We start from the raw sequence: 24,639 nt of genomic DNA, 5'->3' as shown, positions 1-24,639 counted from the left end.
GCAGTAAAACCTCGATAAATTAATAATCTTGAAATCATACAAATCTATTAATTTAAAAGGGTATTAATTAATCGATTAATATATTTTTTTCCGATTTGTAGTGGAAATCGCATCATATACTTGTAAAGTTGACCTCACTGAAATCCAAATACAAGTCATTATCTTGTTAATGACTTCCTAAAGGTGATTCTTATTGCATGTTTGAGATAATTATCTAATCAAATTTACCAAATGATGGTAATTATATTATTGTCATACTCCTAATTTTCTCAATTGAGGCAGTTGACTAATGAAGGATCTTTTTTAGACACTTACAATATTACATCCAAAACATTGAGCTCCCAACAGATTCTTGCAGCTTTTGTGTTTACTCATCTCAACTGAAAATTCATTTGCATGTGTACATGCACATATCTAATATGTCCTCTTTGGGTAGTCATGATAACAAGTTTGGAGAGTTTTTCATTATTAGTTAAGGAGTCACACATATTGTCCTTGAAGTCAAAATACCACATTCAAGTGGGGGGAAAAAAGGGAGAGTCATTCATAATATATATATATTTTTTTCCTGCACCGATAGATGTCCTATAATCTAATCTAGCCTAATCTAGGGAAAGGGGTAAAGGGAGATGGTTAACTAAGACCAGCCACATATTGTGACAAATTTGTGAGAGGCAGGGGTTGAACCCTGATCTTCAGCATCACCAAATATGGTGATGACCACCGGACCAAATGTCCAGTGGCGAGTCATTCATAATATTACATGAGAAGAAGTTACCTTAATGAAGTAAAAGGTAGATCTTGCAAATTGGTTAATCATTGCTTAAACAAGATATAATTCCACAAAAAAAAATGAAAAGCAAAGTCTTGTTTTAGAGGGTCCTGCCTTGTTCGGATTGTCATTTTTTCTCAAAAAATTTTTACATTTTTCGTGAGTCGTTTTCTAATTACCTTTTTACCTCACATACATCGAGTTGTTACAGTAAATTTTTCTACAAAAAAAAAAACTTCAAAAAATAACAATCCGAACGGGAAATTTCTATTTTTCCTACTATCAAAGCCCCACAACCATACTCAGCCAATTAACCAATAACAGATATCTAATTGCATCTAATTTTTTTGAGTTGGTAGGGGTCTACTCCTAATCCTCACTAATCATGGCTGTCTAAATTTATTAATAAATGGGCAGGTAATACAAGTAGAATAATCTTTAATAATGTACATAAGAAACCCAAGAAAAACAAACCAAAAAAAAGCATTAAAAGTTGTCATAATAAGGTATTGTGATATTAATCCAATGTGAAACATTTTTCTATGGAAGAAAAGATATATAAGTGCGCAGCACTGTGAGCGTATTTTAGAAGGCTGTGATATGATATGGAGGACATACTTAACTTTGACAGTAAGCTAACATCATTATCTCTGTACTGCTGCTGCTGAGACTGCTACAATAGGGTGCTGCTGTACAGCTAAAATTATGCATGTTACTACTATTAGTTTTAGTTTAGTTTAGTTTATAGACATGCAAATCTTCTCAAATCTAAGCATCATAAGAAATTCAGTACAAGAGAAAAACATGAACAAGACTGTGAAGAGACAGTAGTGGGATTTGATAGAGTTTCAAGAAGAGTGCTATATTGTATGTAAACAATGTGTTTTTTGATAGATTCATCTATGTTTTACAACAATGATTAAAGGGTTTTTTTTGGTTAAGCAGTTTGTTGGAGTTCTGCATTTCTTCTATGTTTTGTTCTATTGAAAGCCTACAGAACCAGAAAATTTATACTTTGGAGCCATTTCATATAGTAGAATTTATAAGAATTGGAATCAACATGAGGGCATTTAACATTTTTGCAGGCCAATGAATTTTATCTATGAATAGCAGATTTGATATCTGTATGCAGTTTTTAATATCAAGGGGAATGGCCAAATGGGGTATCATTATCAAATATTGATCACTTTGGGAAAACTTTAATTAACTGCTTTCAACTGTGACCAGAAAGGCCACACTTCAACAAGAAGTTAATAAAGCAAATTCATGCCACGTCCATAACAAATCCGTCCATATCTTAAAAGAGAGTAGGTGTTATGAGTTATCTATCAGATCAGATGTAAAGAAATACTCTAAGTTTCTAACAATGCATATATTACTAAATGTCATCACTTAGAATTCTACACAAAGGTATCACAAACAACCATCCATTGACCTTTGCAAAGGGCTATAAATATATTGTTGTAGTTTGAGTGCCATTCCTTAAAGTCCACAATCCATGATTAAACTCAAAGAAAACTGCAACATCGTACCAGAACTCAATTGTTTATAGCTTTGTGCACCAACCAGTGTAAGAACCTATTTACTTTCTCATACCAAGAGAAGTAAAAGTTCTTCAAATCTTGCTTTCGAAGATCCTACATAAATGAAGTTGCTTCAATCGCACATATACTGTGAATCAAGAAAACGAATGAACCTACTAACTCTTTCCTAAGCTGGAGTTTATCTACAATCAGAGCCTTCACCATTATACATTAGAGATGACTTTTAGGATCACGAATGCCAGTTTCCCTTTTGTTATCCTGGAGATTTTTACAACTCAGAGGCAAGAATGAAAACCTCCGGATCTTCAGCATAAATGTTCACCCAAATAAAACAGTACACGAGGACGAGCATTCGGTGGATATTCCTTAGCTGCTCTCAGAATACTGTTTCTCCTATGTTAGATTATGAAAGACCTAGGCAGAGAACACAAGTAAATTATCTTGATGCAGCTAATCTTCAATCTGTAGTTTGTCAAGGATAGCCAATCTTAGCTGAATCCTGAGCCAGAGGAATGATTCAACAAACATTTGTACTGAAGTAGTGTAAATCTTCTCTTGCTATGTTGAGAGATAATTTGAAAAAAAAAATACCCACTTTGTCATCATTCATGGTGATATACCAGGAATATCGGGAACAAGCGGCTTCGGTTTCTTTGTTTTCTCAACCAGTATAGCTTGGGTACTTAGGACTAAACCAGCAACAGAGACAGCATTCTGAAGTGCATACCTTGAGATTTTACAAGGATCAACAACTCCAGCCCTAAGAAGGTCTTCATATTGTCCCGTCAATGCGTTATATCCAATTTTCCAGTCACAGGCTCGAATTTTCTCCACAACTACAGTTCCATCAACACCTGCATTGGCTGCAATATAGTTTGCAGGAGCAAGAAGTGCCTGAAATTCATTGCAACATATTACATAACCGTGAAGGTGATCAAAATGAAGTTTCTACTTCAAAAACTCTTTTGGTCCTTAAAATCAAACAAATCAACTTAAAAACCCATCTTAGAGATTACAATTAAACAGTCTCTGCTGATTGGTGAAATGAACTTTCAGACATAACAAATATATGCAATCTTGGAATGGTCTCTTACATGATACCCATCATAAATAAAGGTAAGAAAGCAATGGTTTTAGCATTTTTCGATTTGTTGTTTACATAGATTGCATTTGAAATTGGCCTTTCTCATTCACAACATACTCATCCAAGGAACAGAAAGCTAACATGGCAAAAGAATACAGTTTTATGCTTTTTTAAATATCATAATATCATAATGTTATCTGAACTGCATCTGACCCAAGACCATGAAGCTCTATCAAAGTCCAAGAAAACACAACTTCAGCACTCAAGAACTGACACCATTGCCACTTACATAAGCATCACGCACCAAAAAAGGAAGAAATTACGTCATACCATTTGTATAATCTCAGCACCAAGCTGTTCATCGGGTTCTCGAAACTGTTCCTTAATTATTGGTACTTCTTTGGAGAGGTGTATGAATGCAGCTCCTCCACCAGGCACAATGCCTTCATCCATAGCAGCAAATGTAGCGTTCTTTGCATCCTCAATTCTTAGCTTACGATCTTCAAGTTCCACCTCAGTGTGAGCTCCAACCTGATGCCAATCAATAGCTTGAGAAAACAAAAACAGGAAAGAAAAAAATTTCTTTTGGTTGAATCTGAAAAGAAAACTTCGGACCACAAAACCTCAGCAATATCCTATCCTAATTGTGCTGAACAAAGATAATAATCCAATAATAAAATACAAACACATAGAAATAGCAATCCACTAATGTCTGCTGCAAGCATCACTAATTCAAACATATCAAACACAGCAAAATAGCCACAGATCTAACCTCAATGTCTTTTGTTAGAGCTAGTTATTGTATGAGAAGATAACTAAACGATCTACCCAAGCATTTATATGTTGCACTCCCTCATTGTCTCTTAACAAACATATTACCTTCTCAAGAAAATATATCATGAGGTGGTAATGTTAGCGGTATCTTCATGAATGTGGCAAACTCACATTGATACACAAGTATTTAGATACACTTTCAAGTCTCAAGGAAAAATGCTGCAGAGAGAGTCCCAACTATTTATTGAAACAATCAACTATTCAAGATGACATCTCTTCTTTTAAACCAAATTTAGTTATAATAATTTCTGATAATAATCTCAATGCAATAAACAACAAAAAGTTGTTAATCATTAAGCAAGAGCATAATGCAAAGGCCAACTTGATGCATCATAAGCCTTCTGTAAAATGACAATTATATGAAACCTATCACACTCCCTATAATATTGAATGTCATACTCTGCTTGGGATGGTTAACTAGGAAGAGCTGAAAATGTAACACTAGTTTTGTCAAAGAGATGATAGAAGAGAAAGTCAGAGAGAGCAAAAAACAAGGGAAAGATGTGGATGCTGTTATATTCGATGTGATATTAGGAGAAAAGCGAACAACACAGCTGGGCCGTATTTTCAGGTGTTTCGAGTATTTAATATAACCCCATATTCTCAACGTAGTTTTGGAGAACTCAAACATGTAGGGCGCTGTTTCTTAGGTGTTTGAAATACTTAAGTATACAGTCAAACGAAAGAAGAGATCCAATTGACAGGTTAAAAGAGTAAGTTTGACAATTACAGCTGGACAGAAGGTGAAAGAGGCTTAAAATTATGCTTCAGCTACCTTGATTACAGCCACACCTCCACAGAGTTTCGCAATTCTTTCAGAAAGCTTTTGGGACAGGTATTTACTATCTGTCTCAGCAAGATTCTTCTTTATCTCCATAATTCTTGCTTGTATTTCAGCTTTAGTAGATGGATCAGCAACAATGGTGGTCGAATTACTTGTTATGATTACTTTTCGTGCAATCCCAAGCTGATCAGAGGTTGCACCTTCAAGAGTGAGACCCAAATCTCCAGAAAGAAAATCAGCACCTGGTTATCATGGTATAGAGCCAATCCAGAAGGCAGAAAAATCAAGCACCAACAAACCTTACAAACATAATGTATGAAACCTTCATGATAAAGAATATCATGACTCCACAAATAATTCTCAAATGTACATATCATGGTATGAAAATCGTTCACTCTGCTTGTTATGTATCTTGACAAAATATGCTGCAACTTAGCAAAAGGTCTATTTTATTCTTAGTTATTTATTGGAATTGACAAGTATCAACTGGGTGCATACTTGCACAATCTCATGAAAGAAGAGTGCTATATGGAATTTCGTTAGCCTAAATACTAGGCTGCTCTGGCTGTTAGCAACTTTGGAATTGTCCTTCAGTAGTGTATTAAGTGCTACTCAGACATTCAATTTAATGGCAATTGGCACTCAAATTCTCTTGAAACACAAACTTGGGGTCTTGCAAGCTAAAATAGATAAAATGAAAGCATTGGAAATATTTTATCAACATGACAGAGTTTGACAAATATTTTAATGTGTTTGTCACATAGACATGGAATATGGAAAACTTTTGGAACTTGAGACTAAAACATCTTGTACATCTTTGTCATTTTCTAGGAAAATATAATACTTTTGATTTAGAAACATCATCCAACCTCACCTGTCATAAGAGAGATATCTTGCAATAGAGCTTTCTTCCCTTCTCCAAATCCTGGGCACTTAACAACAGCAACATTCAGTATGCCTTGACTTTTATTCACAACTAACATTTCCAGCACCACCTTTGAAATATCTTCCGCAATTATCAACAGTGGGACACTCAACTGGGTTACTTTTTCCAGCATAGACACAATCTCCCGTGCACTTGATATCCTTTGATCGGTAACCATAACTTTAGCATTTTCAAACTCGACTAGAGATTTATCCACATTTGTAATGAAATGAGGAGACATGTACCCCTTGTCAATCTGTAGGAAAAGAATGCCTGAATAGAAATCAAGAAAATTATAAAAACCTAATAAAAGCAGAGAAAAAAAAGTGAATGCATGTGTTCATGAACAGATATACAAAACCAAAACAACATGAAATTAAATGGGTCCCCAAGAATAGAATGGTCCAAACTCAAAAAGTGAACCCCGCCCCCGGGGGGGGGGGGGGGGTTCAATAGAAACTACTGTTGCACTTTGGGACCAGACCTGATGAAAAACATAATATGATGGCAATCTGAACTACATCAAGCACCTAAGGCTATCTTACTCCTTTCCTCCATTTTAAGTTGAAGGGTGAGTTCGATAGTCGATTATAACACCACATTCATTATTGTTTTGGATATTTCCAATTAAACAATTTGACGGACTCAGCACTAAAAGAAAACTAAAGAACTGTCCTGAAAAGTTCAAAGATGGCAAATGTATCCTCAACTAACTAACTGCCCCAAAAGCCATTGTACAGTGCACAAGTTAGAGTGGGCAGAAACATGCTCTCAAGCAGTCCCAAACTATTGCCATTGAAATGAAAATTGTCTATGAAAAATGAAATTATGAACAGAAAAAAGTAATTGAGCCCCGTATCCTCTTCCCAAGGCAACATTTCTACAATCCAACTGTTCCCCTTGTCTCAATTGTGCAAAGCCACAAATCCTAGCCATTTAGATCACGTGGTAGAGATCAAAGAGGAAACCAAAGCTGCTTGAAGCAACCGACTACCAGTCTGCAGGAATCATTCCAACTATTGCTGTCTGGATCATGAAGTCTGTACTTAATCTTCCCAAGGATGATTGAAAATAGAGGAGGGAAGGAGTGCAAAGACAGGAAATAGAAGGGGTGAAAAACTAAGAAAGGAGACAAACATTTTTACAAGAAAATAGAAAAATATAAAATTATTAGTGTAGCAGTGTTTGTTGCACATGGTACAAAACTCATACTCTGTACAATGCATTATGTTTCACCTCACTTTTGATCATTATTTTGTTCTAATCTTTGTCAATGTTCATATAAATTATACACAAGATTTCTAATTGCTACACAAGTTGCATATATAAGTGGTAAGATATTTCAAAGGGTATAAAAGTTTATAATTTTGCATGAATCAAAAGAACAGATTGGATGGACTTGCAACATCAATAAACTTTCAGGACATGGGTCAAGCATGCCCAAGTTAAAATTAGTTGAATGTATGGATTTCAAAAGATGAAGTAGGGATGATACCCAATAAATCAGAAGCACATCGAACCAGAAGGTACTATTTTCAAGTATCTACCATTATAAAAAGATATTTGTAGGTCCACATCAACTTCCTAAAGACATAACCAATCAATTAATGCAAGTGGAAATACTTCTTAAGACACCAGAATAAAAACATAGACATGTTATTTGACTTTAAGGAGGACGTGATCCTAAACTTGAAGATTCTGCAACACATAAACCTTTCTGATATCAATTCTGAACATTACGATGAAGTAAATGAATTCCAAATGTAATCAACTGCTGTACGTCTTCACGCAAAAATGTGAGCTTGATATGAGTATCAGTTGTATTAAACCGACTTCAAAAAGGGAACAACACCTACACAGAGATCAACTTTTTCAAAAAGTCTTGTTTTGGCCACCAAGTTATTTTCTGCACCAATTTGGTCAATTGATTCATCCAAGCATCTTATGTGGTTATTTCATCTAATGCTTCTGTTCAGTTGAGTGAAGTGCATGATTGCATTCAAACAATTACTTATGTCCACTAATTGGGGATTAATTCGTACAGCTCAGTTCTTTCAAAACCCTGACCAATTGACCTTTACAGCTTAATGCATCAACCTAGCTGCCTGCGGTTGTTGTCTTCATCTAGTTAAGAGGAGTATCTGGATTGTTTACAACACTAGACTTAGCTATTGAGTGGCCAAATTAATTCCAAAAAGAACAAAGTGGGCAAAATATGTCCTTTGCAAAAGCTAAACAGCCGTTTTGGTACTTCCATTCTCTAAGTTTATTTGCTAGCGTATCAACTAAAGCAAATGGATTAGCCAGAGGAAGTTTCCTGTAATGTGTCTATATTTGCCAAATTTGAAGAGAAATCAATCAATCTTTAACTACAGATGGCAAATAACAATTTGCTACCTGGCCTAGTCAAACTACAACATAATCACAAGCAAGCAACAACTTACTACTTAGACAGTATAGTTACCTTCATTCCTTCTTCGACTGTAATAGAGGTTTCGAATGTTGGGGAAGATTCAATGGATATTACTCCATCAGGACCAATCTTATCAATAGCTTCAGCAATAATATCGCCAATATATTTATCATTTCCAGCAGATATAGATGCAACAGCTGCAGCAACCAGAAGAACAGTAATAAAAACTAAACAACTTTCAGTGAATAATGAATCCCTAGAAGTGAAAAAGAAATGGTACCTTGTGTATCTTTCCTTCCTTTTACAGGATAGCTTTTCTTCTTAAGGATCTTAACTAATTCTTTTACTGTCTTCTGCATCCCATTCTTTAAAGATTCAGGGTTTGCCCCAAAAGAAGCAGCTAACAACCCTAGCTTGATCATTTCTCGAGCCAAAATAATTGCAGTTGTTGTACCATCCCCAGCTGAATCATTCATCTTAGTTGCAACCTACAGTGAAGTTATATAAAAAGTTAATAATCAACAAATCCAGGAAAGTTGGCTAAATGATGAACAAATCAAAGATTTCAATTTTTGCTAAAAGATACACTGTCCGAAAGCATGAGAGACCTCTTGGATCAGCATCGCTCCAGCATTCTCAATTGCATCAGAAAGTTCAATTGCACGGGCTATTGTTGCACCATCATTTATTACTTTAAGCGTGTCAGATTCCGAAAGAACAACATTGCGCCCTGAAGAGCATCACAAAATTAGTTGACAATTGGAGATAGATCAAAGCATAATCATGAAAGTACAATAGAACCTATAAATATGTAAGTAATAACGAATACTTAAACAACAAAGTTCCATTTTCCAAAGATGATGCCTTCTTGATCCCAAAGGAAACAGAAAGGAATGATGAATATGAAAGTTACATAGTACATTCCAACTATATATCTTCATCTTCCAAAGATTGTTCCTTTTTCATCCCAACGGGCCAGAATAGAGCGATATTATAAATTCTATACAGCATAAACAACTAATTTCATTTGCTAAAGGTATTTAATTCACCATGATCTATGATGACTCCTCCAAGATCAATATGCACTGCAGAAGACCAAACCCAATATAGGACTCAATCTAACATAATACAAATAAGAGCAAATAAACTGAAAAAATTGAACCGAATTATTGGAGATATAAATAGATGAACAGAAAAAAGAACAAAGTGAAAGAAACCCATTGTACCTCTGGGTCCTATAGTAACAGAAACAGCGTCAGCAACTTTATTGATTCCTTTCAGTAAGGCCTCTCTGCACTCCCTGCCTTGGTGGATTTTCTTAGCCCCTGCTCTGATTGTCATCATTTTTCTATTGATCTTTTTCCTCCAATTCATGTTCATGATGAGATTATCAACTTTGTTTCTTCTCCAAAACCCAAGTGCATTTGGCTTTTCAGTTATTCCCTACAAAACCCATAAATTAGAACAAAAAAAATTAAGCAAAAAAGGGATTAATTACAAAATTGCAAATCTCAAAAAGAAAGAAAAAAAAAAGAACAAGGAAAAGAGATGGACATTCTTACAGAGAAAGGAGGAGGCTTCAGACTGAAGGATAAGAGGGACATTCTTTCTTTTCTGTTTTCCTATGTGATGGAAACAACATAAAATTTGGTGAGACTGAGGCTCAGAAGATAATCGGATTGTGTTATTTTGGCCTTTTCCTGGGGTTTGGAAGGGTTTTAGAGGGAACTGAACGAACGAGTTGACAACTTGAGTCACCGAGTTATAACTCCTGACTCAAGGGTTGCTGTCCGAGTCTGAATGGATGATCAACCTATTTGAATTTTTTTAAGAGAAATGTTATTTGCACTCCTTTTTTTTTTTTTTGTTAATTGTACTCCCACTATTTGTTTTATCATATATTCTAGTTTAATAATTAAAAATTATATGATAAAAATAATTGTGAGATTATGATTAACAAAAATGAAAGTGCAACAATTTTTTCTTAATTCACCGATTGAACTGTCGAATCGTTGACTGGTTAACGGGTTTATTGCTTAACTGCTTTGATTAGTAATCCAATCCATTTCTATGATCGACTTAATTAGCAACCCAATTCGATTCTATGATTGGTTCACTGGATTGACTGATTCGACCACTAAGTCGGGGCCAAGTTTTATGACTATGACTATTACTGTGCCTCGTTGATTGTTCAACAAAATTGCGCAAAAGTTTCAACCGCTATGCTGTAATTCTGGGAAGGCTTCAATGCTCCTTTTGGTGACGAACTTGCTCAAGTGAATTGGTTATTATTTATCAAAAATGTGAATTGGTGAGATCTTTATAGCTAGGTTGATACATGATCCTAGAAAGATTATTAGGGTGGAAAATGTCCATAAAATGGTAAAGACACACCAAGTCACTTAAGCTAGCATCTGAGAAAGTTCTTGATTAATCAGCGGAGAAAGTTCTTGATTCTAGAAACAATTTTAAAACTTGCAAGGCATAAGAATTTTACATTTTCCACTCCACTCGTCTTCTAGTTTGTGCAAATCAACCATTTCCTGCCATTTGCCAAAGATTGAAGTGACATTTTCTCCCCCAGCAAGCTATTCAGTTCAGCCCCTTGGCTCCAAATCGTGTACTAAATCAAAGGGAAAAGGGTTTAAAAGTGAAGATCAAAGGACAGATGCTCAGTATTGTGAAAAGAGATTTGGTTGTCAGAACAGGCTGTCCAATTCCTATAATTATTTCCAATCACATGTAGCATCCCATTCAGGTAAATACATCCTATTGTGCTACATAGAAGCTTCAGGCAATTGAGAACTCAAGGAAGTAGCCAACTGCAAATTAAATTCGTGATGAGTGGCTTCTGGATGCAAAACTCATGGAACTAAATTCTAAACCTAGACTAATTTTCAATGCGTGTGAAATGCTTTAACATGGGAAAGAAAAAGATTGAACTTCAAAAGCAAATGCAACAAATGATCCGGGGATCATTTTTGAAATGTTGAGCCACTAATGCTTCTGATCTTCTGCTTCACAATGCTTGGTGTATTGCTCCGAGTCCAGTAGAGAGTTAAGTTCATCCTTGTTACTTATCTCCACCTTCATGATCCATCCATCTTCATATGGGCTTCCATTAACCTGCATTTAGACATCTACTTATTCAGTATAAAATACCAAACATAAATATATGAGCAAATAATTAATGTAAACATTTTATAGGATACTTGACAGTTAGAAAACTAAGAATAGGATGATAGTAATCAACTCTAAGAGCCAAAGACTATGCCATTGTGCTCTTTCTGGTTATAATGAACTTGCAATTCAAGAGAGTGAAAACATTAAACAAGAGTGAGGCAGGGGCGAGAGTTGAACATATTTCCAAATTATTGACATTATTGACAGAATGCACAATATGCGGGTGTAAAAGCAAAGCTTCATATGCCGACAAATTAGACCAACCATGAAGAGTTTAGTAGATAGGGAAGAAGCTATTGTGGCAGATTACAACAGGGAACAGTATGCTTTGCTCATGAACTATCTAATTCCTAAACAGAAAGGCGAATGTGCACAAATAACTTACAACAGAAAAGGGTAATTTAGAAGATTAAATAGGGTGCATAAGAAGAATATATGTATCTTAAGGTGGAATGAAAACAAATAAACTAGCAACCCAACTATTTTTCTCATTTGACAACCAATATGTTTCTTGCTATTATCTCTCATTGCCAACCAGCCTTGTTTACCCTATTATTTGCAAAACAAAAATGGACGGAGTACAGGAAGTTACCACTAAGCCATTGGCCTGCCAGGGGGAATTCAATCTAACCTCATAATTGGAAACACAAAAGCAGCAATTATAGATGTACAACATCATAATAAGTAATTGATAGTGTGTATTAGCAGTATCAACAGTACTTGCCAGACACAATTTTGGTAAAATCTAGTCTAGAGAGAGAAGGAAGAAACCAAAGAGATAATAGAGCACAGTGTTTGTAAAGACAGAACCTCGTCTGGTTAGCACCCTTTCTTATATCAACCAAAAATCTCCACAATCAGTTCTGACAAAACACGTTTGAAGCACTTTCCTGCTGTACCATTTGTGTTCTCATTCATAATGCTTGTTTTGAGAATGCTTGAACAAAAATGACTACATAAGGTTTCACAACATATGCAGGGAGAACCAGAGTCCTCTATGCTAACTATGGTATGGTTAATATAATAAATTTCTGCAAGTATTCTGGTTGCACATGCTTGGTCTTTTGAGGGGAATAGACTAGTACATTTATACTCATCTTTTTGTTTACTTCCTTTAAATACCCTTGGTGTAGTATTGATAAAGTGTAAAAATCTATATCCACCTTTGATCAGTAGGAGTATAATTGTCTTGGATAAAGGGCTGTGATCATGAGTGCAAAAAAGATGATTCAGCATGCAGGGAGTTAAATGCGGATTTCATCAGAAAGGATTAATCTGACAAAAATATTTGGTACATAATTTAGAGCACAAGCAAGAAAAATTTTGGCTCTTTCTTTCTATTTTTGTTTGTGTGGTGTGTTTCAGCCTAAGTTAAATCATCACTAACAGCAGGAGGGACAAGCCAGTAAAGATTTTTTTTTACCCAACATTGCAGTTAATGCTTAAGGTATGCATAAAAACATTCTCAGGGGGATAACTGTTGAGAACTTACCAAGCCAGGAGAATCACCAAGCTTTTCATTAACATCGACCACTTTCCCGGAAACAGGAGAGTAAACATCACTAGTGGCTTTAACACTCTCAACAGCACCAAAACTATCCCCCTGCTTCACCTCTTTCCCAACTTCAGGTAATTCCACATAGACAACATCACCCAGATGATCCTGAGCATGGTCGGTAATGCCCACAGTAGCAGAGTTACCATCAACTTTCACCCATTCATGAGAGTCTGCATATTTTAGATCCTTGACAACTGCAACAAAATTTCATACAGGGAAAACATCAGGATCAAATACTGTGCTTTAATTATATGCTAATCCACCAAAAGTAACTTTTGACCAAGCAGTAGGGAGGAAGGAGAACAATGCCAGAGTTCATTTTCTAAGACTAAACCAGTGTCCACGTAAATTAGACAAAGTGAAAAAATGTTTCACAATTCAACTATAGAGACAGCATATGTAGAAAAAGCAACTAGGACATCAAACTCTGTAGCTCTGAATTAAAAATAAGCTAATTTGAGTTGATTACTATCAATAAGGAAAAAAATTACATCTAACATGCCTGATGTAAAAGAAAATGATGACACTCATCCTATGATTTTCTTCACAATTGCAAATGCTCTGACAATGCCAATTTCACTGAATAGCTCTCACAATCATCCTCGTAAGGTCTCAGAAAAAGAATGCATGTTACTGGAATATTTGTTTTCCATGACAGAAAAGAAAAGACAGAGTATTTTTGGTCCATCTTATACCTCTGTTTTGGCTCTTCTTCTAATATTTTACCTGCACACTTTTTTGGCTAACTTCAGAAATTCCTAATACTTTCCCAGATAAATTTTGAACATATAAAACATAATATACTACATAGATCAAGTAAGTGATCAGAAAAACTACAAATAAAACTGACGAAAATGCTAAAGATTTCAAGAGCTTAGCATTTAAATACATGTAATCTACAGTTTGATACATCATAAACTATGCATTTTTCCAGTTCTAATGCAAAGATGATGAACTAAAAAACCCACAGGATATGAAAACTCATGTATCCCAAGAATCTTTTACTGATCCAAACTCGCAAAAATTCCCAGAAACCATGTTCCAAAATCAGAAATGGAAACTCAAGCCACCCAAAAATCTCCTATGGTTTTCAGCACACAAAAATGGCTACAACCCACGTCCAAAAATCATATCTTTCTTCAAAAGAATCACAGATCAAGCAACTTTTCACATAACCAACCCATAAACAAGAATCGTAACACGAAAAATATCAGAAAGAAATGAAAGACATATTACAAATACACCAAACACATTACCAGTGGCAAAGCCTCTGTGGAATACTGAGATCCTAAGGTAGGAAGCGGCCTTTGATGCCCACAATTTTGTAGCCATGGCTTCAGATCAACCACCTGAATAACAAAGAAGAACCAACCCACCGGTCACCACCGTTTCTGCGCTCTTTAATAACACGCACTCACACACTGCTGTCTCGCAGGTTTCTAGTATGGAGGCTCTGTCAGTTAAAAGTTGGCAAATTGATTTATTATGTGGAAAGATTTTCAACATCAGGAATTTACAAGGATACTCCCGAAAGTTTTCAGTATTGGTATTCTGCATCAGCTACTACTGTTCAAAGTAAGAGAGCACCTCAAGAATTATGTAGAAGGTATAATCAAAAAACGTTGTGATTAAAAAATGGACGAGATGTTTGGCTACATATTAAATACGCCAATGTTTTGATTCATTTTGTCGATTAAGTAAAGAATTCTTTTTCACTGTTTTATTTATTATGTGACACTTAATAGAAGTTGATCGTCACATTCTCTATCTCACATATAGTTCAAATTTTGTTGATACGATTGTCTTAAGTATTATATTATGACATTGATACTAAATTTATATATCTCAAAATAAATTTCTTATAAGTTAGGAGATAAAATCATGGAAAATTTTCAAATAGTTTGTTTGATTATTGCCATGTATAACTTATTTCACAAATGTAAAATGACGCAAATCCAACAAAACATGATAACTTAAATGGTTTTATATCATCATAGAGTTTTTATTTCAAAAAAAGTATATCATAAAAACTGAGAGGGGATTGGTGGCAATATTATATTGACCTTAAAAATTGTAGATTTAAAATTTTGAGCACTATCAAGTATTTACTTTTTCTAGTACATATGTGAAAGAAAATTTACGTGGTTGAAAAAATGCTTAGACAATAAATTAATTTAAATCAAAAAATGAGATCGGAGCAAGAAAGAATGAAAAGTATTATTAAAAGTAATCATGCCATAAAGGAATGTTATAAATATAATTGTGAAACAGAGTTTTGACGCATAAAAAATAAAATATTCTTGAAGACTATTGGACCATACTAACTTACGAATTATTTTTTCGTTTAATATGTCATCTCTATTAGTTCAACATATTTGATGCCAATTAAAGAGGACTAGAAGCGTAGCTATGTTTACTTCAAACCTGAATTGCTGTTATTTTCTTGATATTTGGGGTTCTCTTGTAATTATCAAAACATAAACCCAAAGCAGGAAAGCCAACAAAAAAGAAGAGAGCAGATCCTACACTATTAGAAATTAAAAAAAAAAAAAAAAAATTTTGGGAGGTGGTGGGGTCAATGTGTCAACAACCCCATTCGGCAGAAGTTGGTATGTTGGTGGCAGGGGCCATATTTTGTCCTTTAGATTCTTGATATCTTTACCCATGGTTTCACAACATTTTCATGCTCCCTAAGCAAATAAATTGCAATAAAACCTGCAAGCCTTTGGAGTTTTAGAGTATAAAATATTTATTGGAAATTAGGTAAAAGGAATTGCTCATTTAGCTGATTTGTTCCATAATAGGTTTCTTGAAACAAAGATAAATAGAAGCTCAAAAAGTCAAATCTGCTATACCTTGTTCTTGAGACAATTTTTTTTTTTTTTTTTTATGAAATTGATTAGTTAAAATCTCATTGGCAAGACAGGGACAATAGAAAATTAAAAGCTCGTCTGTATTAGAGTTTTTAGGAGTTTTGATAGAAAAATATTCTGTAACAATGTGATACATGTAAAGTAAAAAATATAATTGAAAAATATGTCAAAATAATATTCTAAAAATTTTTATTAGGAAACTCGCAAATTATTAAGTCCATTTGACAAGATGAGTTAATTTTCTTTGCTTTGTTACTGTATGCCAGCTCAGTTTTGAGCGTGCTTGGCGATTCATTACCATTGGTGTAATTTTTATCTTCATTCCATTACTAATATAGAAAGTTTGAATGCAACTAATTGGCGTGCCAGATCATGTCTTTTTTCTTAATATTCCAAAATTGTTCTTTTCCCTTATAATATTATGCTATTTAACCATGAACTTCTTTTTATGTTAGGTAAAATACACAACATTTATCTCCTATGATTTAACGATTTTTCATATAACTCTCCATAGTTTCAAATCTATACATAACTCCCTCATAATTCACACTAAAGTGTCAAAATCACGGAGTTTGCATTCCATTGCAGAGTTAACTAAAATGTCAAAAGTACCTATTTGTAAATTTGAAAATTATTAATTAACCACAGGGGGTTAGGTTTATATTTTAAAATCATAAGGAAATTATGTGGTAAAGTACTAAACGATCAGGGCGTTATGTGATAAAGTATTAAACGATAAAGGCGTTATGTGATAAAACATAAAATCATATGAGATTAAATTGTCATGCATATTAAATTTATATATTTTAATCGCTTCCGTCATTTTAGTTTTTAAACAATTATATTCTTGACATTTTCTTGGATTCCGTTACGGAGAATCATTTCTATCACGTTACGGAGAATCATTTCCGTCACATTGATACTTTAGTCCAAACCATGAGAGGATTATGTAAAATTTTTGAAACTACGTAAAGATTATATGAAAAGCGCTAAACCACATGCGGGTTAAAGTGTATTTTTCCCTTTCATGTTTGTAAATTTTACTCTACCATCGGACTCAGAATTCTAACTTCTGTGCTCATTGCCGTTTGATAGTGCAGGATTTAACTTTTCATAATGTCCATGAAAACTCAAACAAATTGCTATAAAAATAAGCCAAGCCACTACTACAACATGCAGGCTTAAAGCCTATTAATTTAAGCCAGATTCTAAACATTTGGCTTATTGTTAATGCTCCGTAGTTTAGCAGCTAAGCACCAGCAAAGATTCTGCGTGCCACTGATGTAAATTGATGATCATTGATTTGTGTCTTCAAGGCACAAAATAATCCCACCTACCATGCTACAATCTGGTCCTCCCCACATGGACCTTGTACGCATATGCCCACCATCTTTGCCATTGAATAATCCAAATCCAAGTCCCAGTGTTTTGCTGCAGATAGTATTCTGCAGGCTGTTTTTATGGCATTTCAAAAGCACGTAACTGGTTCCTTGTTTTGTGTTCAATAGCATCCAGTTGTTTATTGAGTCTTGCCGTTCTTCATCCCACTTAATGTGCAGATACTTGTGTGAATCAGGTGCCAACATCCTAAGGATTGTGAAAGGTGGTTTCAGTATTAGTTAGCTGCTTCTATAAATGGATTTGTACATATTTCAAAGCATATCTTCCTGAAGAAGAAGTCTTGAAATTTTTGAAAGGAAAAAAAGAAATGAAAGCTATGTAATAAACAAGGGTCTTTCGCCCTTGTGAATTGTTGTAATCACATGAGTAACTTGCTCAATCTGATCTTCGCTCGAACAAGAAGAGAGAAGCACTTTGGCAGTTCCTGCATCTGGATAGCAACCATTATCGATCATCTCCTCAAAAATCTCTAAACATTTTTTGTACAGTTTCTTTCTAGAGTAAGCTCCAAGTCGAGAAGTCCAAGTTACAACATCTGGTTTCAACTTCTTTGCAGGAAGTGACAGAAAAATCTCTTCCATTTTCTCAAAGAATCCAGCTCGTCCATAGATATTGATCAAGATGTTGTAGGTACTAATATCAGCTGCATATGGTCCATTTTTCATGGCTTCTAAGACCTCTTCCATTTTGTCAAACTGGCCTAGCCGACCATACAGATTGAGCATACTATTAAGCACAAAAGTGTCTGGTTTAAGTCCGGACTTCTGCATTTTGTTCAAAATTTCCTCGCATTTTTGCACATTACTTGATCTTGAATAGGCTGATAAAAGTAACATGTGTGACTTCATAGTTGGCGACATCCCAAGCTGCTGCATTTGTTCGAAAACAGCTTCTGCATCTGCAATAGAAGCAGCCACGAACACACAAGTAACAATGAGAATGTTGACAAACATCCGAAATTAAGAAGTATGCCATGATTTAGAGAATCTGGAAAGAGTATGAACTCATGAAAGAAATTTTGGAAAGAATGTCACTTAAAATTACGACATAATTGAAGTGATGTCCAGATCACTAAATAAAAACAACTCTACAGTGAATAACAACACTGGTGATCCTATTGCCAGTCATTAAAAGGGGTAAAGAACTATGTTTTTGGTAGTTCTTGCTTTCTTTATGCTTAATCAGCAGAGTACCAGACAGATTCCCCAAATGCCTTTCTACACTTAAAAAGGCAGCTTATCATTTCCAATTTTCTACAATAAATGAAGAAACAATATAATCGAATCAAATGCTTAAGTAAGTATTACGTTAAGAAATGTTGGATCTCAAAACTAATTTTGTTGTTTTTGGGGGGACAGAAGCCTTTCAAATACTAATGTTGTTGAAGAAGGATGGTCAAAATGACAACAGCAAGATACACTATCATGAGTAGAAAATCTATTTTAAACATGAAAGAAATTCATGATCCACCCATATTTCCAACATTGTGTTAATGGAATCTAAGTAAGTGACCTTCAAGAAGACCAGCTCTTCCATATGCATCCACCATGATATTGTACGAGGCCCTATCTGGTTCACATCCCATATGCTTCATAAGTGAAAAGATTTCTGCAGCACCACTGGGAAAACCTGCACGGCTGCAGGAGAAAATAAATTAGAGACAATGATCTTAACAAACTTCAAGCTCATGTTTTCTTTTTCAAATAAGAGCATACTGTAACAAGTTCGAATATTGCAAGTAGCTTCAGCAGCACTGGCCAAGAGAAATGATACAGGACTCAAATCTGGAGATCATAAACATCTACTAGGAACGAGAAAACTGTGGTCATGTTGCTGTATAGATGATGCTACCCGAGTGAAAATAAAAAATAATATTGTTTAGAAATCCTAGTTATACATCAGTCTTCAGCCCATCACCAAAACAAATCAGCTCAACCTAGGAATGGATAGTCACAGCAGTAGTGCAGTACTAATAGAAACTCTTTTCATGATTCTATCAGGTCATCAGAATGATAACAAATGTTCAATTCCCTGATGAAACATCTAAATTTGAGTTAGCCACAGAAGTCAGAACTCAGAAAAGGAATGGCTTCAGGGTCGTAGCAAATATAAGTTCCACCAAATAACCAACTCTCTACTAGAAAGCCCAATGAACATCGACATGCCTATAATGTAGAAATAGTTAGTGCTTCTCAGAGCATCTAGAGATGATATTTCTTTTCACAACTTTTGCCGTCAATAAGCAACTCCATCCTGAGAGTATTCATGATCAATCTGATAGTCCTATGGATATATTATGATCCACGTACAGAAGCTCAAGCTTGAAGTAACACTCAACTATTCTGACATCATTATTAGTCTCAGCAGATTAACCTCATCAATCAGTATTCAAGTCATTTAAGCTTTTTTAACAGTCTGAAACAGACATATATCTTTACCTGTAAGCTTCCATGAGGGCATTGTAGGCATACACATCAGGCTCATGCCCAGCTTCCTGTAGCAGTTCGAAGATTTCTTCCGCCTTTTCACACAGTCCATCTCTAGCAAATGCATTTACTAGAGCAGTGTAAGTGCAAATGTTAGGTTTGCACCTTTTACTTCTCATTTCATGGAAAACCTTTAATGCCATGTAGGACTTGTGATCCTGCACAGGCAGATATACATTATCATCCAAAACAAGAAATATAAAAGAGGAAAAGAACCTCTTAAAGCCAGAAGTTTCAAACCATGAGAGAAGTCCTTATTCTGAATACTTAAAATATACTTTGACAACACTTTGTCCTTAATAAGGATACAAATCTTAACATGAGATCCACAATAGTATTGCTACAGATTGGAATGATAATATCTCATCGCGTTTGATGGATTGATGTGTCAGTTGTTGATTATCTGGATTCTCCTACTCTAGTGACCTTCCATGCTGAACTTAATACTCTGATCAATTTCTTCATTTTCAATGCCTCTGAAATCATCTGATGCTTATTGACAGTATGAAGCATGTCAATTACAACTCTGCTAGCTAAGATTTTTGAAAATCAAATAACAACTATGGGTATTAAACAAATTCCTCATTAATTGGCATCTCTCTTCCAATAGACATGCATTGCATCTTCTAATTTGGATTATCTTGCTACTTACCAGCAGTAGATGGATTGTCCTTGTCTGACTACTTCAATTTACATGTATGAAATCTTAGAAATTTTTTCTCTGCTGAATTAATTCCCCTAGTGGTGGAACAAATTAAGCCTGACAAAGTGGAAAAGCTTGATTTAAATTCCCAAAAGATGATGGCATCGAGAGGTATGACCCCAAAAGATGATGGATCTAGAGGCATGACAAACCAAGTATTAGATTTCACCTTCCCATATAAGTTGATCAGCATTGTATAAGTGTCTGTAGATGGTTGGCAGTGATCTCTCTCCATCCTGTGAAAGATCTCAAGAGCTTTTGGTGCATTTCTTAGTTTCATCAAACCATCAATATAAGCATTATATACTACTGTACCTGCAGATTGTTAAAGAAGGTAGCATTCTGATGAGTCTCTTTCAAGTGCCAGTACCAGAAAAAAGTTTAGAGAAAAGGACAACCATACTCAATTGTTAAGAAGTCAATTAACACCATCTAAGAAATGTCTAGGCAAGTATATTTCACTGCAATCATGAGATGGTTTTGTGGATAAATACAGGCATGCAAAATCATCAGTTAGACAACTCCTGTTCTCCAATCATAAATTATTGATGCTTCCATTTCTCATATCCAAGAGGTTGAGTATGCATGAAGAAACAAGCTAATAAGAAACAGGAAAAGCTCTCTAAACACTATAAGATCACTTCAGTATCGGCTATAACCCATTTAGGGCAAAAAACAGCTATTTAAAGGGTCATGGAGTTCTGGAAATGATTGAGCTTGATCCCTAGCCTTTCGATGATCTTCTATTATTACTACCTTGTACCTAAGAAACCAACCATTTATCATCATAATCCAGTCCCATGCTGGACCAATGGATCCCTTCCAAACTTATTTTTTTTGTTGAATAGTTGTCCAGTACATGGTAGCTAGATCAAGTAGAGGAGAATGAACGGATGCAGAACTAAAGATTGACACCACAGACGCAAAAGTTTGTATGGAAATGAGGGGATCTGAGACAGGAAATGGGATTTGAATAATAAGCTTGCAAGGCCTGACAAAGTTTAAAGCTTTGTAGACAATGTTAACTCACTTGGGGGAAGGCCATGTTGTCGCATCTCAGTGAAGATGGCTTCAGCCTTTTCTAGCTGGCCAGATGTGCAGTAAGCTTTTGTAAGAAGAGCATAAGTATCTTCTGTAGGAATGCAGTGAGCTTCAAGGAGTTCTACATATATGGATTCTGCCTTCTTAATAAGTGATTTCTGCCCATAAGCATCTATAAGCAAATTGTAGCAAATGATATCCGGCTGGAAAGAGCTCCTGTACAATATCCATTCGCACGCCTGGGGTGGTGAACAAAAAGATCAGTTAGTATAACCATGTCAGGAAAGCAATTAAATTATTGAAATCAATTAACACTAAGGGCATCGCTAAAATGAACTTATTCACTTCTAATGCAAATTAACTTGTATGGCCGTCAATGGCAGGAAATTATTTCATTTCAAGCAATCTCATGTGTTCTAAACATTTAAAAGTTTCTACGTTTTCCATTTTTTAGCTTTCTGAGAAGTCCAACCGAATAAGATATTCATGTTTGACAAACCTTGATAACTAACCTATCATCCATTTATAGACAGTTAAAGTTTGTGTAAATGTGAATGCATTGAGATTGGCCTCTACCAGTTCGTTCTTTTCCTATGGGTCGGAAATCATCAGCAGCTCTGGACAATGAATATTTCTAGTATAGTCTTTACCAAATTCCTAATAAGTATTGTCCGTTGCGTAAAATTCCTGGCATATTTGCTGTCATTGTAAGAGGCATATTGATTAATTTATGCCTATTAAAGTTGCACTCCATAACATAACTTGTTGGTGTCTTGAATTGATTGGAGAACTTTCAATCATGCGGGCATGTACACAGGTGAAAACAAGTTTATATTTGTACAAAAAGAGTTAGCACCAAAAGGAAATTAGGACCTTTCTGTATTAGTAGCTCAAAGAATATCAGAATTCAATTGCAGAACAAGTTTTGACAGCACTTTTAATGCAGCAAACAAGACTAAAGATGCCTTAACGCACCAAGTCAATGTTCACAATTAAACAGGATATGTTACAGAAGATTGACAAAACAGATTTAGCCCACACTCAAAATTCATACTATGATGGTTTTAAACATGTTCAGGTCATTTGACAACTCAAGTGTGTCACACGAGGTCCACTGCAGCCATGGTGAAGTGTCAGCTGATATCCTAGTGGTCCTTTATGACTCTTTATGTTTTGCTTTGGATCAACACAGCATCAAATTCCCAGTTTGCTATCCGAAATTTCGTTTCCCTCAGTTCACATCTGTAATTCTGCTTTAAGTTCCTTATGCAGAAGTGTTAAAGGGGGTATCTTCTAGAACATGCCCATCTATAGATAAATGGTAAAGGAGGAAAAAGATGAAAAGAATTATCTGCACTTCATGTCGAATATGCAGGGATCATCACCTAAATAAAACTCAATAGCTTTATTCTTGTATTGGCTAATGCATGTGCAAAAGTAAATCTCTATCCTTGTTTTGCAATTTTTTCACCACAAAAGGAAGTTGAATAACTGACATACCATCAACTACACACCAAAAAGTAACTAGAAAAAGAAGAGAAGTATGAAGGTGCAACCTGTATAATTGGATCCCATTGTTTATTAAGCCAAAGTTGAACAGCTACATTGATTAGGTCATCCCATGTATTATTAGAATGAGGAAGAGTGTCTAAAGAACTCCAAACTCTATGTACATCCACTTCCTTTCGTACATAATTTAAAACCTTCTGAGCAATGGGACTCAACACTGGAAATATCCCATCAACAAAACCAGACCCATATTGCCATCCTTTGCCCCTTAGAGAGCCCCCTGTCCAGAGATGATGATCCCAGCATTAGTCCAGAAGAATTCATGACATATGTATCAAGAACAAATATGGATTTTTCTTTACCTTTTTGTCTAGAAACCCTTTTGCGATTAAAACTTCTCAATTTGCCACGCTTGTCAATGAAAAGGCTGTCTGGCTTCAACTTCTCAACAGGTTCCTCATTGGTAGTAGTAGCTGTACATGTGACTCCAGTTTTGCAACATCTTGGTTCACTAGATATATAATTCACTGGCCACTTGATGGACAGCCTACAAAATGTAGGATAAAAACAGTTATTCCCACTTTCTTAAGGTATTACCTACTTTAGTCGCCTCAGCCCTCAATCTGTATGATACAGAACAAAGAATCAATCAAGATAAGATTATCACCATAAATTTAATGCATCTTCATGTTACATCAAAATGAAAAGATCAGGGGAATTAGGAACTCTCCCAGTTGGGTATGGCTGTGTCGTTCCCAAGCAGTTTTGTCGGACGCAAGGCAAATTCGTTCCCCCATGTATCAAAGCGAGATAAATGCACTGCTTTAATACTGCAGATCCTCCACAACTACTAATATTTGCCCCTAATTCATTCTTTCAAACACTTTAGGTAAAATGTAACCAATCCTCCCACCAAAAATCAGGTTCATATGCAGTCAAATCTTTAACATACAAGGTCTTTGACATCTGTTACTTCCCATAACTGTCATCCATTTTCAGATACCACCTTTAGCTTGGAAGACAGAATCCCATAGCCAGTTTTAGCATCAAGCGCTCTGCCAAAGTTTCAAGTGCTTAATGACACCAATATATCTTGCAAACTCCAAAACCAAATTAAGGGGGCCTATTTTCTGTTTCAGTGCGACACAATCAAGTAAATTAATTCACTAGCAAAAGCACGTTTCAGAAGGCAATGCAGAATAATATTGTAAATCAGTTCAAAGAAGGAGAATTCTGGAATCGTTTAACTAGTAACACAAGTAAGACAATGGTAGAGTGCACAGAAAATGGATGGGGAATCAAAATTCAAGAATCAAGAATGCAAGACAACTTGAATGAAATAAGAAAAGAGTAGACTGTTGAAGATGATGAGGCTTACATGGATTGCAGTGGAGCTAAATCCAATGAATTTGAAGCGGGCCTTTAGCCGAAATTGAAGTTGGCATTTGGATAAAAGAAAGTACATCTCTGAAATATCTAGTGCACATGCAGACGTTCTTTCTCCATCATGGCAGCATTGGATTTTAGCA

General features: G+C 35.3%; 3 protein-coding genes across 5 annotated transcripts; all 3 read right to left on the bottom strand.

The window, feature by feature from the left end:
* Positions 1–2,250: 2,250 nt before the first annotated feature.
* Positions 2,251–10,125, bottom strand: LOC113709575 (chaperonin 60 subunit alpha 2, chloroplastic-like). Of its 3 annotated transcripts, none has more exons than XM_072066392.1 (10): positions 9,919–10,125; positions 9,583–9,799; positions 8,965–9,086; positions 8,637–8,844; positions 8,408–8,553; positions 5,893–6,199; positions 5,010–5,260; positions 3,731–3,931; positions 3,044–3,210; positions 2,251–2,409 (listed from the first exon to the last, which is right to left on the bottom strand). In XM_072066392.1, exons 1-10 carry the CDS (start codon positions 9,958–9,960, stop codon positions 2,388–2,390), a joined length of 1,683 nt encoding a protein of 560 aa, XP_071922493.1. In that variant the 5' UTR covers positions 9,961–10,125; the 3' UTR covers positions 2,251–2,387. The 3 variants fall into 3 exon arrangements, with proteins under 3 accessions (XP_071922493.1, XP_071922492.1, XP_027088174.2); XM_072066391.1 differs by having other exon boundaries at positions 2,251–2,815; positions 2,912–3,210; positions 9,919–10,124; XM_027232373.2 differs by having other exon boundaries at positions 2,251–3,210; positions 9,919–10,123.
* A 909-nt stretch (positions 10,126–11,034) lies between these two features.
* LOC113709355 (glycine cleavage system H protein 2, mitochondrial-like) lies at positions 11,035–14,558 on the bottom strand. The gene is made up of 3 exons (XM_027232102.2): positions 14,354–14,558; positions 13,032–13,291; positions 11,035–11,482 (listed from the first exon to the last, which is right to left on the bottom strand). Exons 1-3 carry the CDS (start codon positions 14,427–14,429, stop codon positions 11,354–11,356), a joined length of 465 nt encoding a protein of 154 aa, XP_027087903.1. The 5' UTR covers positions 14,430–14,558; the 3' UTR covers positions 11,035–11,353.
* A 3,006-nt stretch (positions 14,559–17,564) lies between these two features.
* LOC113709556 (uncharacterized) lies at positions 17,565–24,632 on the bottom strand. Its single transcript, XM_027232346.2, has 8 exons — positions 24,489–24,632; positions 23,473–23,657; positions 23,158–23,390; positions 21,591–21,840; positions 20,730–20,875; positions 19,810–20,015; positions 18,884–19,008; positions 17,565–18,269 (listed from the first exon to the last, which is right to left on the bottom strand). Coding segments are annotated over exons 1-8 (1,731 nt in total). The 5' UTR covers positions 24,491–24,632; the 3' UTR covers positions 17,565–17,685.
* Positions 24,633–24,639: the final 7 nt, after the last annotated feature.

The sequence above is a fragment of the Coffea arabica genome, chromosome 9e (genome assembly GCF_036785885.1).
Source record: "Coffea arabica cultivar ET-39 chromosome 9e, Coffea Arabica ET-39 HiFi, whole genome shotgun sequence".
Classification (NCBI taxonomy): domain Eukaryota; kingdom Viridiplantae; phylum Streptophyta; class Magnoliopsida; order Gentianales; family Rubiaceae; genus Coffea; species Coffea arabica.
The sequence above is the reverse complement of the archived record's forward strand: the minus strand, read 5'-3'. Positions and strand labels throughout refer to the sequence as shown.